Source organism: Lithobates pipiens, unplaced genomic scaffold, assembly GCF_037356315.1.
Source record: "Lithobates pipiens isolate NorthernLeopardFrog02 unplaced genomic scaffold, aLitPip1_a1.2 Scaffold_92, whole genome shotgun sequence".
Taxonomy (NCBI): Eukaryota; Metazoa; Chordata; class Amphibia; order Anura; family Ranidae; genus Lithobates; species Lithobates pipiens.
This window is the reverse complement of record NW_027507915.1, coordinates 181143-193549: the sequence shown is the minus strand read 5'-3', so window position 1 is coordinate 193549 and position 12407 is coordinate 181143. Positions and strand designations below refer to the sequence as shown.

The 12407-nt window shown below is 47.2% G+C and overlaps 1 protein-coding gene across 3 annotated transcripts in view; it reads right to left on the bottom strand.

Annotated features, from left to right (window-relative positions):
• Window positions 1–4831: 4831 nt before the first annotated feature.
• LOC143973697 (C3a anaphylatoxin chemotactic receptor-like) overlaps window positions 4832–12407 on the bottom strand; it is a 163805-nt gene continuing 156229 nt past the window's right edge. For all 3 annotated transcript variants that reach the window (XM_077474545.1, XM_077474546.1, XM_077474544.1), the window contains exon 2: window positions 4832–9142. In XM_077474545.1, coding sequence (XP_077330671.1) covers window positions 8183–9133 — 951 coding nt within the window. In that variant the 5' untranslated portion in view covers window positions 9134–9142 and the 3' untranslated portion in view covers window positions 4832–8182. The remainder of the gene's footprint in view (window positions 9143–12407) is intronic.

Below are 12407 nucleotides of genomic sequence, written 5' to 3'. Positions count from 1 at the left end.
CGGCCGCCTTCGGCCATTATCGGCGGCTTTCGCCCATCTTCGGCCGTTCTCGGCAACTTTCGGCCGACTTAGGCCGTTCTCGGAAGCTTTTGCCCGCCTTTGGCTCTTCTCGGCAGCTTTTGGCCGCCTTCGGCCGATCTCGGCAGTTTTCGGCCGCCTTCGGCTCTTCTCTGCGGCCGAAAGCTGCCGAGAGTGGCCGAAGGCGGCCGAAAGCTGGCGAGAAGAGCAGAAGGCGCCGGAGGCCCACCGAGAACTACTGCACGCCGCCGAGATACACATCCGGCTCTGTATCTCGGCGGCGGCATTTAAAAAAAATAAAAAAACAAATAGCAAAAGAAAATAAAATAGACACGGCTGCAATGGGGGACAAGACTGCAATGGTGGACAAGGCTGCATAAGGCTGCAATGGTGGACAAGGCTGCATAAGGCTGCAATGGTGGACAAGGCTGCATAAGACTGCAATGGTGGACAAGGCTGCAGATGACACTGATGAGCATATAAATGTAAGTTTTTTTTTCCCCCTTAAACTTCCCTCCTAAAAGTTTTTTTCCTTAAAATTCCCTCCTAAACTTGGGGTGCGTGTTATTCGCCGGCGCGTGTTATACACCGATAAATACGGTACTTGCATACGCTAAAGGGTGCTACATTTAAAAGCAGCAAACAATAGATTTACTGATCATTTGCTGCTAAAAATCCCCATTTGTATTCGTCATCATGTACTACTTGCACCTTGCACCATCAAATTATAGAAATCATGCAAAAAGCTGGAGCAACTGCCAGCAAACGTTGCCAGTTCCAGAGAAAAGTATTTGTACAGATGTGCTCTAGTTATAAAATATTATAAAAAATATTTAAAAAAAATTAGATTTACATGAATCATTCTAGTCCCAAAGGAGTCAGGCCGCGTACACACGCGGGGACTGTTCGCTCAACTTTGTCCGTCAAACAGTTTCAGCAAACAGTCCGCTCAAAATTAGCATGGACGGACTTGCCCACACACGACGAACGAACAGTTTGCTGAAACCGTGCGCGATGACGTGAACGGCACGTACGACGGGACGGAAAATACAACGTCCTATACACTGCATTACAACTTTCAGCGTGTAAATCCTTTCTGAGCATGCGCGGAACTTAGTTTGACGAACAAGCCTACATACGAGGGGACTGTTCGCTGAAACCAGGCATGTACTGGCCATAGGGACTACAGGGAGTTTCCCGGTGGGCCGATGGCTCAGTGGGCCGGTTTCAGTGACAGCCAGTGGCATCACTGGGGAGGAATTTTGGGGCTATAGACTCGAATCTGGGGCCCATAGCCCCGAGTCAGTCCAGGAGTCCCCAACCACAGGGTCCCAGCCCACTACCTGCCCTCTTTCTGGTGACCTGATGTAAGAAGGGGCTCTCTGAGGACCCTGATGTAAGCCGGAGGCTCTCTGGGCAACCTGATGTAAGAGAGAGGCTCTCTGTGGACCCGGATGTAAGGGGAGGGGCTCTGCGGGGACCCGGATGTAAGGGGTTGGCTCTCTAGGGACCCTGATGTAAGGTGGATGATCTCTGGGGACTCTGATGTAAGAGGGGCTCTCTGGGAACCCTGATGTAAGGGGAAGGCTATATGGGGACTCTGATTTAAGGGGAGGCTCTCTGGGGACCCTGATGTAAGTGGGGGGCTCTCTGGGGACCCTGATGTAAGTGGGGGGCTCTCTGAGGAGCCAGATGTAAGGAGGGGCTCTCTGGGGACCCTGATGTAAGGGGGGCTCTCTAGGGGCTTTTTTACCCAATTGCGTACAGTTTATATACTGTTTTTTGTGTGTTTGCAAAATTAAAGTGGGCCGGTCTGGATGAAGTCCAGGGCCAAATTTTTGTCCCAGCCCAGCCCTGGCTGAAACCAAGTTTCAGCGGACAGTTTTTCGGAAATTCCGAAAAACCTTGTTCAGCAAACTGTTCGCTGAAACTGTCCGCTGAAAGCCCACACACGGGCGGACTGTCCGCCGAAACACTGTTCAGCGGACAAAGTTGGGCGAACAGTCCCCGCGTGTGTACGCGGCCTCAGTCAAAATATTTTCTCCTCCCTTTAAATAGAAGCCACAAATGTTGGACCTTACTACAGCCAATTCGTCCCGATTGTACAATAGACCTATGGTGGCCATACCAGTTCATGCAAAAATATGGTTAAAAATAAAAAGGTTCAGTTGGGGAATGACCTGGCTGGCATCCTACTCCACCTCACCCCCCATGCCAATGTAGCAATTTAGGCAATTGTTTCTCACACATTTACTATATGCGCCAAAAGTTCTGCTGGAACTTTTTGGTTAGATAAAGTAGAACAACATTAGAACCATGTAAGATTTGATGGCAGCAGCAAAGTATAGAGATGAAAAATTCCATTTAGTTTGGTTTTACTGAGTTGGTTTTCAAGCCAATGCTGAATAGATAGTGCATATTGATGGAGACCTAAAAAGACCACCTCGTGGGGTTATTTTATTGCATATGTAGAAAGGTCCTAGGCCTCTTTTGATCTAATGAGAACCTCCAGGGTCAAGGATAGTGCCCTTTCATCCTTTCACTTGCTTTATAATGCCTAGTACACACGGGCCGAATGATGGGAGACATTGACCACTTCAATAGAAACCGTCCGACATTTGGCCCGTGTCATTTGGCCGGCTTCTGACGGTTGAGCATGCTGGAAAACCAGCAGCTGACCGGCTCCTGATCAGTGCTCTCAGCCATTTTTATTCAACCTGCGTTGGGTTGAATGAAAAAAAAACTATTATGCCCTGTACACGCGGTTCGGAAATTCAGACGGAAAAGGTCTGATCGGCTTACATTGTTGGAAAATCCGAACGTGTGTGGGCTCTATTGGACTTTTCCCATCGGAAAATCAGACGGAAAAAAAATTTGAGAGCAGGATCTCAAATTTTCCGACAAAAAAATCCAATCAGACTTTTTCAGATCGTTTGTAGAGAATTTCGATCAGACAAAGTGCCACGCATGCTCAGATCAAATTACGAGACCAAAGCTATAGGCTACTAGCCTCAACGCAGTCCCGTGGTAACGAACGAACGTCATCACGTTCCGAACTATCGTATTTTCCGACAACTTTGTCCGACCGTGTGTATGCAACACCAGCTTAGGACAAAAGGCATTAGTGTGTATCAGGCTTAAGTATTCATCACCCATCTTGCAAAATGCCAACAGAAGCCTATGGCCCTACTCATCAAGCCAGTGGGCTTGGCCACCTTAGCTGATACAGGATCACTAGTCTTATGCCGGGTACACACGATCGGAAATTTCGGCCAGCAAAAGACGGATGAGAGCTCTTCATCGGAAAATGCGACCGTGTGTAGGCTCCGTCGGAAATTTAGCTGGCCGAATTCCCTCCAGCAAAAATTTGAGAGCATGTTCTCAATTTTCCTGACGGAAATTCTAATCGTGTGTAGGAAATTCTGATCGTGTGTAGGAAATTCTGATCGTGTGTAGGCAATTCCGATGCGCAAAAACTCACGCATTCTCAGATTCAACTACGAGACGGAAGCTATTGGCTACTGGCTATTGGACTTCCTCCTTTTTCTAGTCCCGTCGTATGCGTTGTACATCACCGCGTTCTTGGCGGTCGGAATTTGTTGTGACCGTGTGTAGGCAAGACAGCGTGAGCTCAATTCTGTCGGGAAAACCTTTTTTTCGACCATAATTCTGATCGTGTGCACGTGGCACGTGCACGTGGCATTATAGCATCAGGGGGAATTTGTCGCGCTGGGGGGGCTTTATGACTATAGCGAAAGCACCTCTGCTCGGGGGGGTTAAAATGTATAGTCTCCAGGATTACATTTCAGGAGACAAGGTGGAGGGGAAAGGTAGAGGAGTCCAAGTAATAGTAGGTCCATGTATCATGGATGGTAACCACAGGAACCTTTAGCACACTTGAAAGTCAGCCAGCAGTAGAGCAGAAGAAATCTCTGTAGGTAAACACAAGAAGAGAGAAGAGTAGCCACTACCCTCCATCCAGCCCAGGACACCAGAAATCACCAGTGCCCAGGGGCAGACTGACAACTCATGGGGCCCCCGAGCAATCAGAGATTATGGGGCCACACAGTATACACAAACACACACACACAGTATACAATCACACAGTACACACACAGTATACACATACATGTGCACACAGTACACACAGACATGTTACTATTGGCTGAGAAGGTACTGGAGAGGAGGGGCAGCTATAATCTCGGGATTTTTAGACCAAAAGGATGTCAGTCAGGAACATTTCAAAGACAGATGTAAAAAACATTTTTTACATACTGTCCCTGGTTTTACTGAGGCTGGCAACCCTGATGGGGCCCCCTAGTGGCATGGGGCCCTCGAGCAGTGCCCAAGTAGCCCAATGGTCAGTCCGCCCCTGCCAGTGCCTTTGGGTCCAAGGAGACTGTGCTCTTTTAGTGCTGCCACATATCTCTGCATTGATCTGGATGACACACAGCCTAGAATCATCTTCTGTCTAGTGAGTGCATTACTTTGAATAAATCTATTTTCTGTTACATTGCTACACTCAGATCGGCTCTGCTCTCCTCTCTTCTAGTCTTGCATGCCAATCACTCTGAGTAGGGTCTTGCCAGCGTAAATCCAACCGTGTCTGTTCTAGAGACCCCCAACTAGCTTTGTGGCTTCATCTCTATAAAATGTCCCCCCTTTTATCACATGCACCTTATCTGTTTAATGAGACTTACAATATTTTGGGGTGAAGTTTATGAGGTGAAGACCTCTGATCCTTGTCTACTCCCTTTACTTATTGTTTTATCTCCCTAGGAAAATTAAAGTAAAGAATTAAAAAACACGCTCAAATTTTTCAAACATTTTCGTATTTATTTCTGTATTACACTTTTTATTATGTTTATGGGACGCATTGAATATCTGAGCTAGCTTACAATTAAATTTGTATAAGTCATGACACTCTACAGATACATTATACAATCCTCTATAAATATATAGAAAAGCAATTTTGGAAGAACAGCGAATGCAGACCAGCCTCAAGCAGTCCAGAAGTAGATTCTTTGGTCGGTGTCTGAGGTCTATAATACAATTATTGATAAACTGATTGATTGTTAGATTGGTTACAAAGTATCATTTACAAAAGCCTAGATGTTTAGTCTTGTGATTTCCGCTAAAGAGGAAGATCAGAGTTCAGATGGGCTGAACCCCCATTCCAACAAAGACCACATGATCAAATGGAAATTATTATTATTATACAGGATTTATGTGGCGTCAAAATAGTTTTCACAGCACTTTACAAAACAACGAGAGACAGTTACCAAATATTATAAAGGGGCAGGGGGAGGGGGAGGGGTAGGTTGGATGAGTTGATGGAGAAAGTAAAAGTTCAGTCTTTAGGTGGAGGCCAGGTAGACGTCCCTGAAGATATGCATATTCAGGGATCACCTAAAGGTGGACAGAGTCGGAGACATAAAGGTAGATGGGGGTTGGAAGTTCTAGAACGTGGGAGAGGTTTTGCCAGTGGCGGCTGGTGTTTTTTATTTTTTTTGAGGGGGGCAGCAAACAATCCACCGCTATATCTCCCCCCTGGGTCGCGGGCAGCACCCCCCTCCCCCAGGTCAGTCAGTCAGTCAGTGGCGGGTGGTGGCGGCTTCTCTCTGTGCTGCGGGCAGCTGCTTCCTCACTTCCCCTGTGTCTCCTAATGGCGGCCAATCCGATCAGATCTCCATTTCGGCCAATTGGGTGACGGGTCTCAGGGGCCGCTTCCTGATTGGCCGGGAGGAGAATCAGTGTTACAATAGCGAATATTCATTCGCTATTGTCACACAACTGCGTCCGGAGCCCACCCTTTTTTGAAGCTTATTAGAGCCTCTGGCTCTAATCATGTGCTTAAAAAAATAAAACCCCATTGGAATACAAGTGGCCGGCCAAAGGCATTGATGGGGGGGGTGGGGGGCTATGGAGGGGCTGCCACTGGGTTTTTTAGAAGTCTTAGAAGTCTTGGAGATGAGCATGGGAAGAGATGATGTTCAAGCTAGAGAGAAGGAGGTGTTGGATGGAGCACAGAGGGTGATATTTTGAGACAAGGTTGGTAATGTAGCTCAGGGCAGAGTGATGGATGGCTTTGTATGTTGTTGTTAGTATTTTGAATTGTATTCTTGGTGGAAGGCAGTGGATTGGTAGAGAGGGGTGGTGGATACTGAGTGGAAGCCAGTGGAGGGATTGGCAGAGAAGGGTGGAGGACACTGAATAGAAGCCAGTGGAGGGATTGGCAGAGAGGGGTAGAGAACACTGAATAGAAGCCAGAGGAGGGATTGGCAGAGAGGGGTGGAGGACACTGAATGGAAGCCAGCGGAGGGATTGGTAGAGAAGGGTGGAGGACACTGAATGGAAGCCAGCGGAGGGATTGGCAGAGAAGGGTGGAGGACACTGAATAGAAGCCAGTGGAGGGATTGGCAGAGAGGGGTGGAGGACACTGAATGGAGGCCAGTGGAGGGATTGGCAGAGAGGGGTGGAGGACACTGAATAGAAGCCAGTGGAGGGATTGGCAGAGAGGGGTGGAGGACACTGAATGGAGGCCAGTGGAGGGATTGGCAGAGAGGGGTAGAGGACATTAAATTGAAGTGGGTGAATGAGGATCTTGGTGGTTTCATTAGTTAAAAAGGGGAGAATTGAGAGATGTCTACAAGCTTTTCACAACCATTGGCTTTGGGGCTGAAAGGACAGGTCAGAGTCTAGGATTACACCTAGGCATGGGGGGAGGGATTGATGGCTGCATTATTCATCTTGATGGAAAAGTCATGGAGGGGGGCACAGGAGGGAGGGAGTATTATGAGCTCGGGGTTTAGAGAGATTCAGTTTAAGGAAGCGTTGACATCAATGCTGATATGTCCGTTAGTAGTTAGTAATGCGAGAGGAGGCTGAAGCAGTGAGATGAGGAGTAGACAGATTTGGGTGTCATCGGCATAGAGATGGTACTGAACTGGCTCTTCAGAGTGTTGGTTTCACCCTTCAGAGGGATTTAGTTATTTATTTACTATTGAGCTCGCTTTTACAATTTCTTTTTACTGCTCTATAGAGACCTGCTGAAAGCCGGTCCTCCAAGTTCTTGCAGGGCTGTCCCAAAAAAGAGGACCCCCCCCTCCCTGGTTGGAGAAAGGAAAAAGACCCAAAGGTCACAGAGCGGACATAGGAGCCACAGCCGCCGCATCCCGATGAGGAGGAGAGCCGCCGAGGAGGAGAGCCCCATCACTGCCGGTGAGGAGCAGATCCCCGCCACACGAGCGGTAAGTGCCACCGGACCGGCCATGTGGGGGGTTAGTGAAGTGACAACCAAGCCAGGGGACATGCCTGGCTGCATTTGATGGGCACAAGTGGCTGCATTTGACGGGCACAAATGGCTGCCATATGATGGGACACAATGGCTGCAATTGATGGGTTCAGTATTTTTCAGTTTGTTTGCGCACCCCCCCCCCAAAAAAATTTGACCACCAACCGTCACTGCTGCTTGTACATGTATATTTGAGGAAAATCTTTTAGGGCTTATGGAGGAAACAATCAACCAGGATACCCCAACCTGACCAAACGGATTTTGCCTACGAAGCAATATAAGGCTGACAAGTACATTTGTGAATTCCAAAGGCAGAGGCATGATGGGACTTGGAGTTTCACAACAGCTAGAGGGCCACAGGTTGAGCACCCATTCCCTAGAGACAAGCCTGTAATTACTTTCCATTGGACTGTAACTGACTGAATTGGCTGAAGCTAATTTGCAAAATGTAAAATGTAGGAATCTTCTAGCTCCTTGGGCAATAAAGGTGAGGCTTTCCTATCTTGGTAGGGGGAGGGAAATACCAGGCACTTGAGAAAGTTGTCCCTGAAGACCAGGGTTTCCATAAGCATGGGATATATCAATGCGATTTAAGCACGTAGGTTCGGCAGCCTAGACCTTATGTGTGTGCCGCCAACGCCCATTGGCCGCGTCAGTCAAACAGCAGTAGGCCTCGATGACATGTGACTTGTACAAGATATCTGCCCATGTACAGCCACCCTAGAATGCCCTGATAAGATTTCCTGCAGTTGCAGTTGACCACAATCACTAGTTGAACAAAAAAAGTCTACAGATTCTTAAGCATTCACACAGAGGTCTTCCTTCAATTGTCTTGGCAATCATCCTTTGGCACATTTTACAATGAGATCTTCACTGTCGCGGCACGTCGTCCGCTCCAATGTGCTGATTGCTCTCAGGTGGTGTTTTTGATAGGCTTTCATTAAGTGTACTTTGCATGAGCTCTGAAATAGAATGTTTCACCTTATCCTTCATATCTTTCCCCATGAAGACATAGAGAATTGGGTTGATGCAACTATTGAACATGGCCAGAGACAGTGAGAACAGATCTAGGATGAGCACTACATCACTTACAGTGAATAGCAGGACTGCGCCCATGATGTGGTAGGGGGCCCAGGTGATGAAAAATGCGACTATGATCCCTAAAGACACCTTGATGATTTTATTACCAACTTCTGTAGCTCTTCTATTGTGTAATATAAAAGCCACAGAAATGTAACAGGCAGAAATGATTAGGAATGGAAGCAGAAAACCAAAAACCATATTAATGTAAGTGGTGGGCTCTATTATGTGCTCTTCAGAATAGCAATAAGTTTTGTTATAAATAATGTCCATTTTTTGGTACAGGACTTTAGGTAGACACATCAGGGAGGACAAGGTCCAAATAGCCAAGCAGGTCATCCACGCCGTTCGTACTCCTCGGTGATTTCGGGCCCAAATGGGTTGGACAACCAGGATGCAACGGTCAACACTGATAGCCACCAAGGTGAAGACGCTGGTGAACATGTTCAATGGAACAACGAAGTGAATCATCTTGCAGAGCACGGGACCGTACAGCCATTCTCCGTAGAAGTACTGCACTATAGTGAATGGGAGAAACAAGCAGCAGATAATATCGGCCACAGCAAGGTTCCAAAACCAAATGGTAGTCATGGTCCGCTTCATCTTCATTCCGGTAACCCAGAGCACCAGAGCATTGCCGGGGACGCCTACGAGGGTCGTGAAAGATAAGAGTATGATAGTAAACAAATGCTCATGGGTGTAAAAGCCCTTTGATTCCGTCTCATCACTGACGTTGGACATCTTGTTCTCCTGTAAAGACATCAAAAGTTATTGCATCCATGTGGTTATCGTCCAATCAGATTTCATTAAATGTAATATAAAGTAAAAGATTATTTCTGGTCATTATGGATTTCCGTAACTAGTGATGAGCTAAATTTTGGTCTGAACCCATGACAGGAGGCCCAGTTAGCTGCGGCCGTGGAATTCATCAACCTCACATAACAAGGGAAACAGTCTTTATCATAAAGGGGTGGGGATGCTGGTGACATCATTGACCCATTATGGCCACATGGACATATATTGTTCATTAGCATTGTCCACAATGATGTCACCAACATGCCTGCCCCTTTGTTACATGCAGGGGTGGGGAATTCCATGACCACAACCGATTAGGGGTGGCAGCCTGCTGTCATGTGACAGTCTCATGTGAGTTTGGGCCAAACTGAGTTCAGTGCAAACCCACGTGAAACTGTCACATGACAGGAAGCCCAATCATCTTGTGGGTGGGGCCAGGAGTAGGATACCCAGGTTAAGGAAGCAGCTTACACAAAATCCACAAAGGGTTAACAGTGATTGTATTTCGAAGTATGCAAGTTAAGGATAACAAGGTTTTGTTCAGAAGACAGATGCTAACACTAGTATCGTTACATATGGCAACAGGTGCAGTATCTCTCACTGTAACAGGTGAAGTATTGTGTGCAGTAACAGGTGAAGTATCACTTGCAGTAACAGGTGCAGTATTGCATGGAGTAACAGGTGCAGTATCGCACAGAGTAACAGACGCAATATCACACAGAGCAACAGGTGCAGTATCGCTTGCAGTAACAGGTGCGGTATCAATTGGAGTAACAGGTGAGGTATCGCTTGCAGTAACAGGTGCAGTATCGCACAGAGCAACAGGTACAGTATCACACTGGGTAACAGGTGCAGTATCACACAGAGCAACAGGTGCAGTATCACACTGGGTAACAGACGCAATATCACACAGAGCAACAGGTGCAGTATCGCTTGCAGTAACAGGTGCGGTATCAATTGGAGTAACAGGTGAGGTATCGCTCGCAGTAACAGGTGCAGTATCGCACAGAGCAACAGGTACAGTATCACACTGGGTAACAGGTGCAGTATCACACAGAGCAACAGGTGCAGTATCGCTTGCAGTAACAGGTGCGGTATCGCTCGAGTAACAGGTGTGGTATCGCTTGCAGTAACAAGTGCAGTATTACACGCAGTAACAGGTTCAGTATCGCTTGGAGTAACAGGTGACGTATCGCTCAGAGTAACAGGTGCGGTGTAGCGCAGAGTAACAGGTGCAGTATCGCTAGCAATAACAGGTGACGTATCGCTCAGAGTAACAGGTGCGGTATCGCTCGCAGTAACAGGTGCAGCATTGCTTGCAGTAACAGGTGCGGTATAGCTCAGAGTAACAGGTGCAGTATTGCTTGCAGTAACAGGTGCAGTATTACACGCAGTAACAGGTGCAGCATTGCTTGGAGTACGTGAGACTAGGATTGTTGGGGGGGGTTATAAGAGGGGACCCCCATCCAGATATACAGGAATTTGCCTCCCTGCCCCCTCCAGTTATAGAAGACCCCCAGCCAGTAGGACTGCAGGGAGGGTGATAAGGCGGCCCCTATCCAGGAACATAGGAACTCCCCTTCCTCCCCCACAAGTTAACAAAGACCCCCCAGCTAGGAGGAATGAAGGGGTGATAAGGGGGACCCCCATCCAGGATTAGGTGAGGGGTGATCGGAGGGGACCTTGCTAACCCCCCTCTAGTAGAATGGCTCTATACTGGTGAAGACATTCGGGGAGTTACACACACAGCAGATAAGGAGGAAAGAATCTCCCTACAGCTCCGATGTCTGATGGAGCTGTGGGCTGTCACTGCTGCTTCTACTCCTTGCTCTGTCCCCCAATGTCTGTCTAATTTATATATACACAGTGCCTTGCGAAAGTATTCGGCCCCCTTGAACTTTTCAACCTTTTGCCACATTTCGGGCTTCAAACATAAAGATATAAAATGTTTATTTTTTGTGAAGAATCACCAACAAGTGGGACACAATTGTGAAGTGGAAAGAAATCTATTGGATTTTTGAAACTTTTTTAACTAATAAAAAAATGAAAAGTGGGGCGTGCAAAATGATTGGGCCCCCTTGCGTTAATACTTTGTAGAGCCACCTTTTGCTGCGATTACAGCTGCAAGTCGCTTGGGGTGTCTCTATCAGTTTTGCACATCGAGAGACTGAAATTCTTGCCCATTCTTCCTTGCAAAACAGCTGGAGCTCAGTGAGGTTGGATGGAGAGTGTTTGTGAACAGCAGTTTTCAGCTCTTTCCACAGATTCTCGATTGGATTCAGGTCTGGACTTTGACTTGGCCATTCTAACACCTGGATACGTTTATTTGTGAACCATTCCTTTGTAGATTTTGCTGTATGTTTGGGATCATTGTCTTGTTGGAAGATAAATCTCCGTCCCAGTTTCAGGTCTTTTGCAGACTCCAACAGGTTTTCATCCAGAATGGTCCTGTATTTGGCTGCATCCATCTTCCCCTCAATTTTAACCATCTTCCCTGTCCCTGCTGAAGAAAAGCAGGCCCAAACCATGATGCTGCCACCACCATGTGTGACAGTGGGGATGGTGTGTTGAGGGTGATGAGCTGTGTTGCTTTTACGCCAAACATATCGTTTTGCATTGTGGGCAAAAAGTTGGATTTTGGTTTCATCTGACCAGAGCACCTTCTTCCACATGTTTGGTGTGTCTCCCAGGTGGCTTGTGGCAAACTTTAGACGAGACTTTTTATGGATATCTTTGAGAAATGGCTTTCTTCTTGCCACTCTTCCATAAAGGGCAGATTTGTGCAGTGTACGACTGATTGTTGTCCTATGGACAGACTCTCCCACCTCAGCTGTAGTTCTCTGCAGTTCATCCAGAGTGATCATGGGCCTCTTGGCTGCATCTCTGATCAGTCTTCTCCTTGTCTGAGCTGAAAGTTTAGAGGGACGGCCAGGTCTTGGTAGATTTGCAGTGGTCTGATACTCCTTCCATTTCAAAATGATGGCTTGCACAGTGCTCCTTGGGATGTTTAAAGCTTGGGAAATCTTTTTGTATCCAAATCCGGCTTTAAACTTCTCCACAACAGTATTACGGACCTGCCTGGTGTGTTCCTTGGTCTTCATGATGCTCTCTGCGCTTTCAACAGAACCCTGAGACTATCACAGAGCAGGTGCATTTATACAGAGACTTGATTACACACAGGTGGATTCTATTTATCACCATCAGTCATTTAGGACAACAT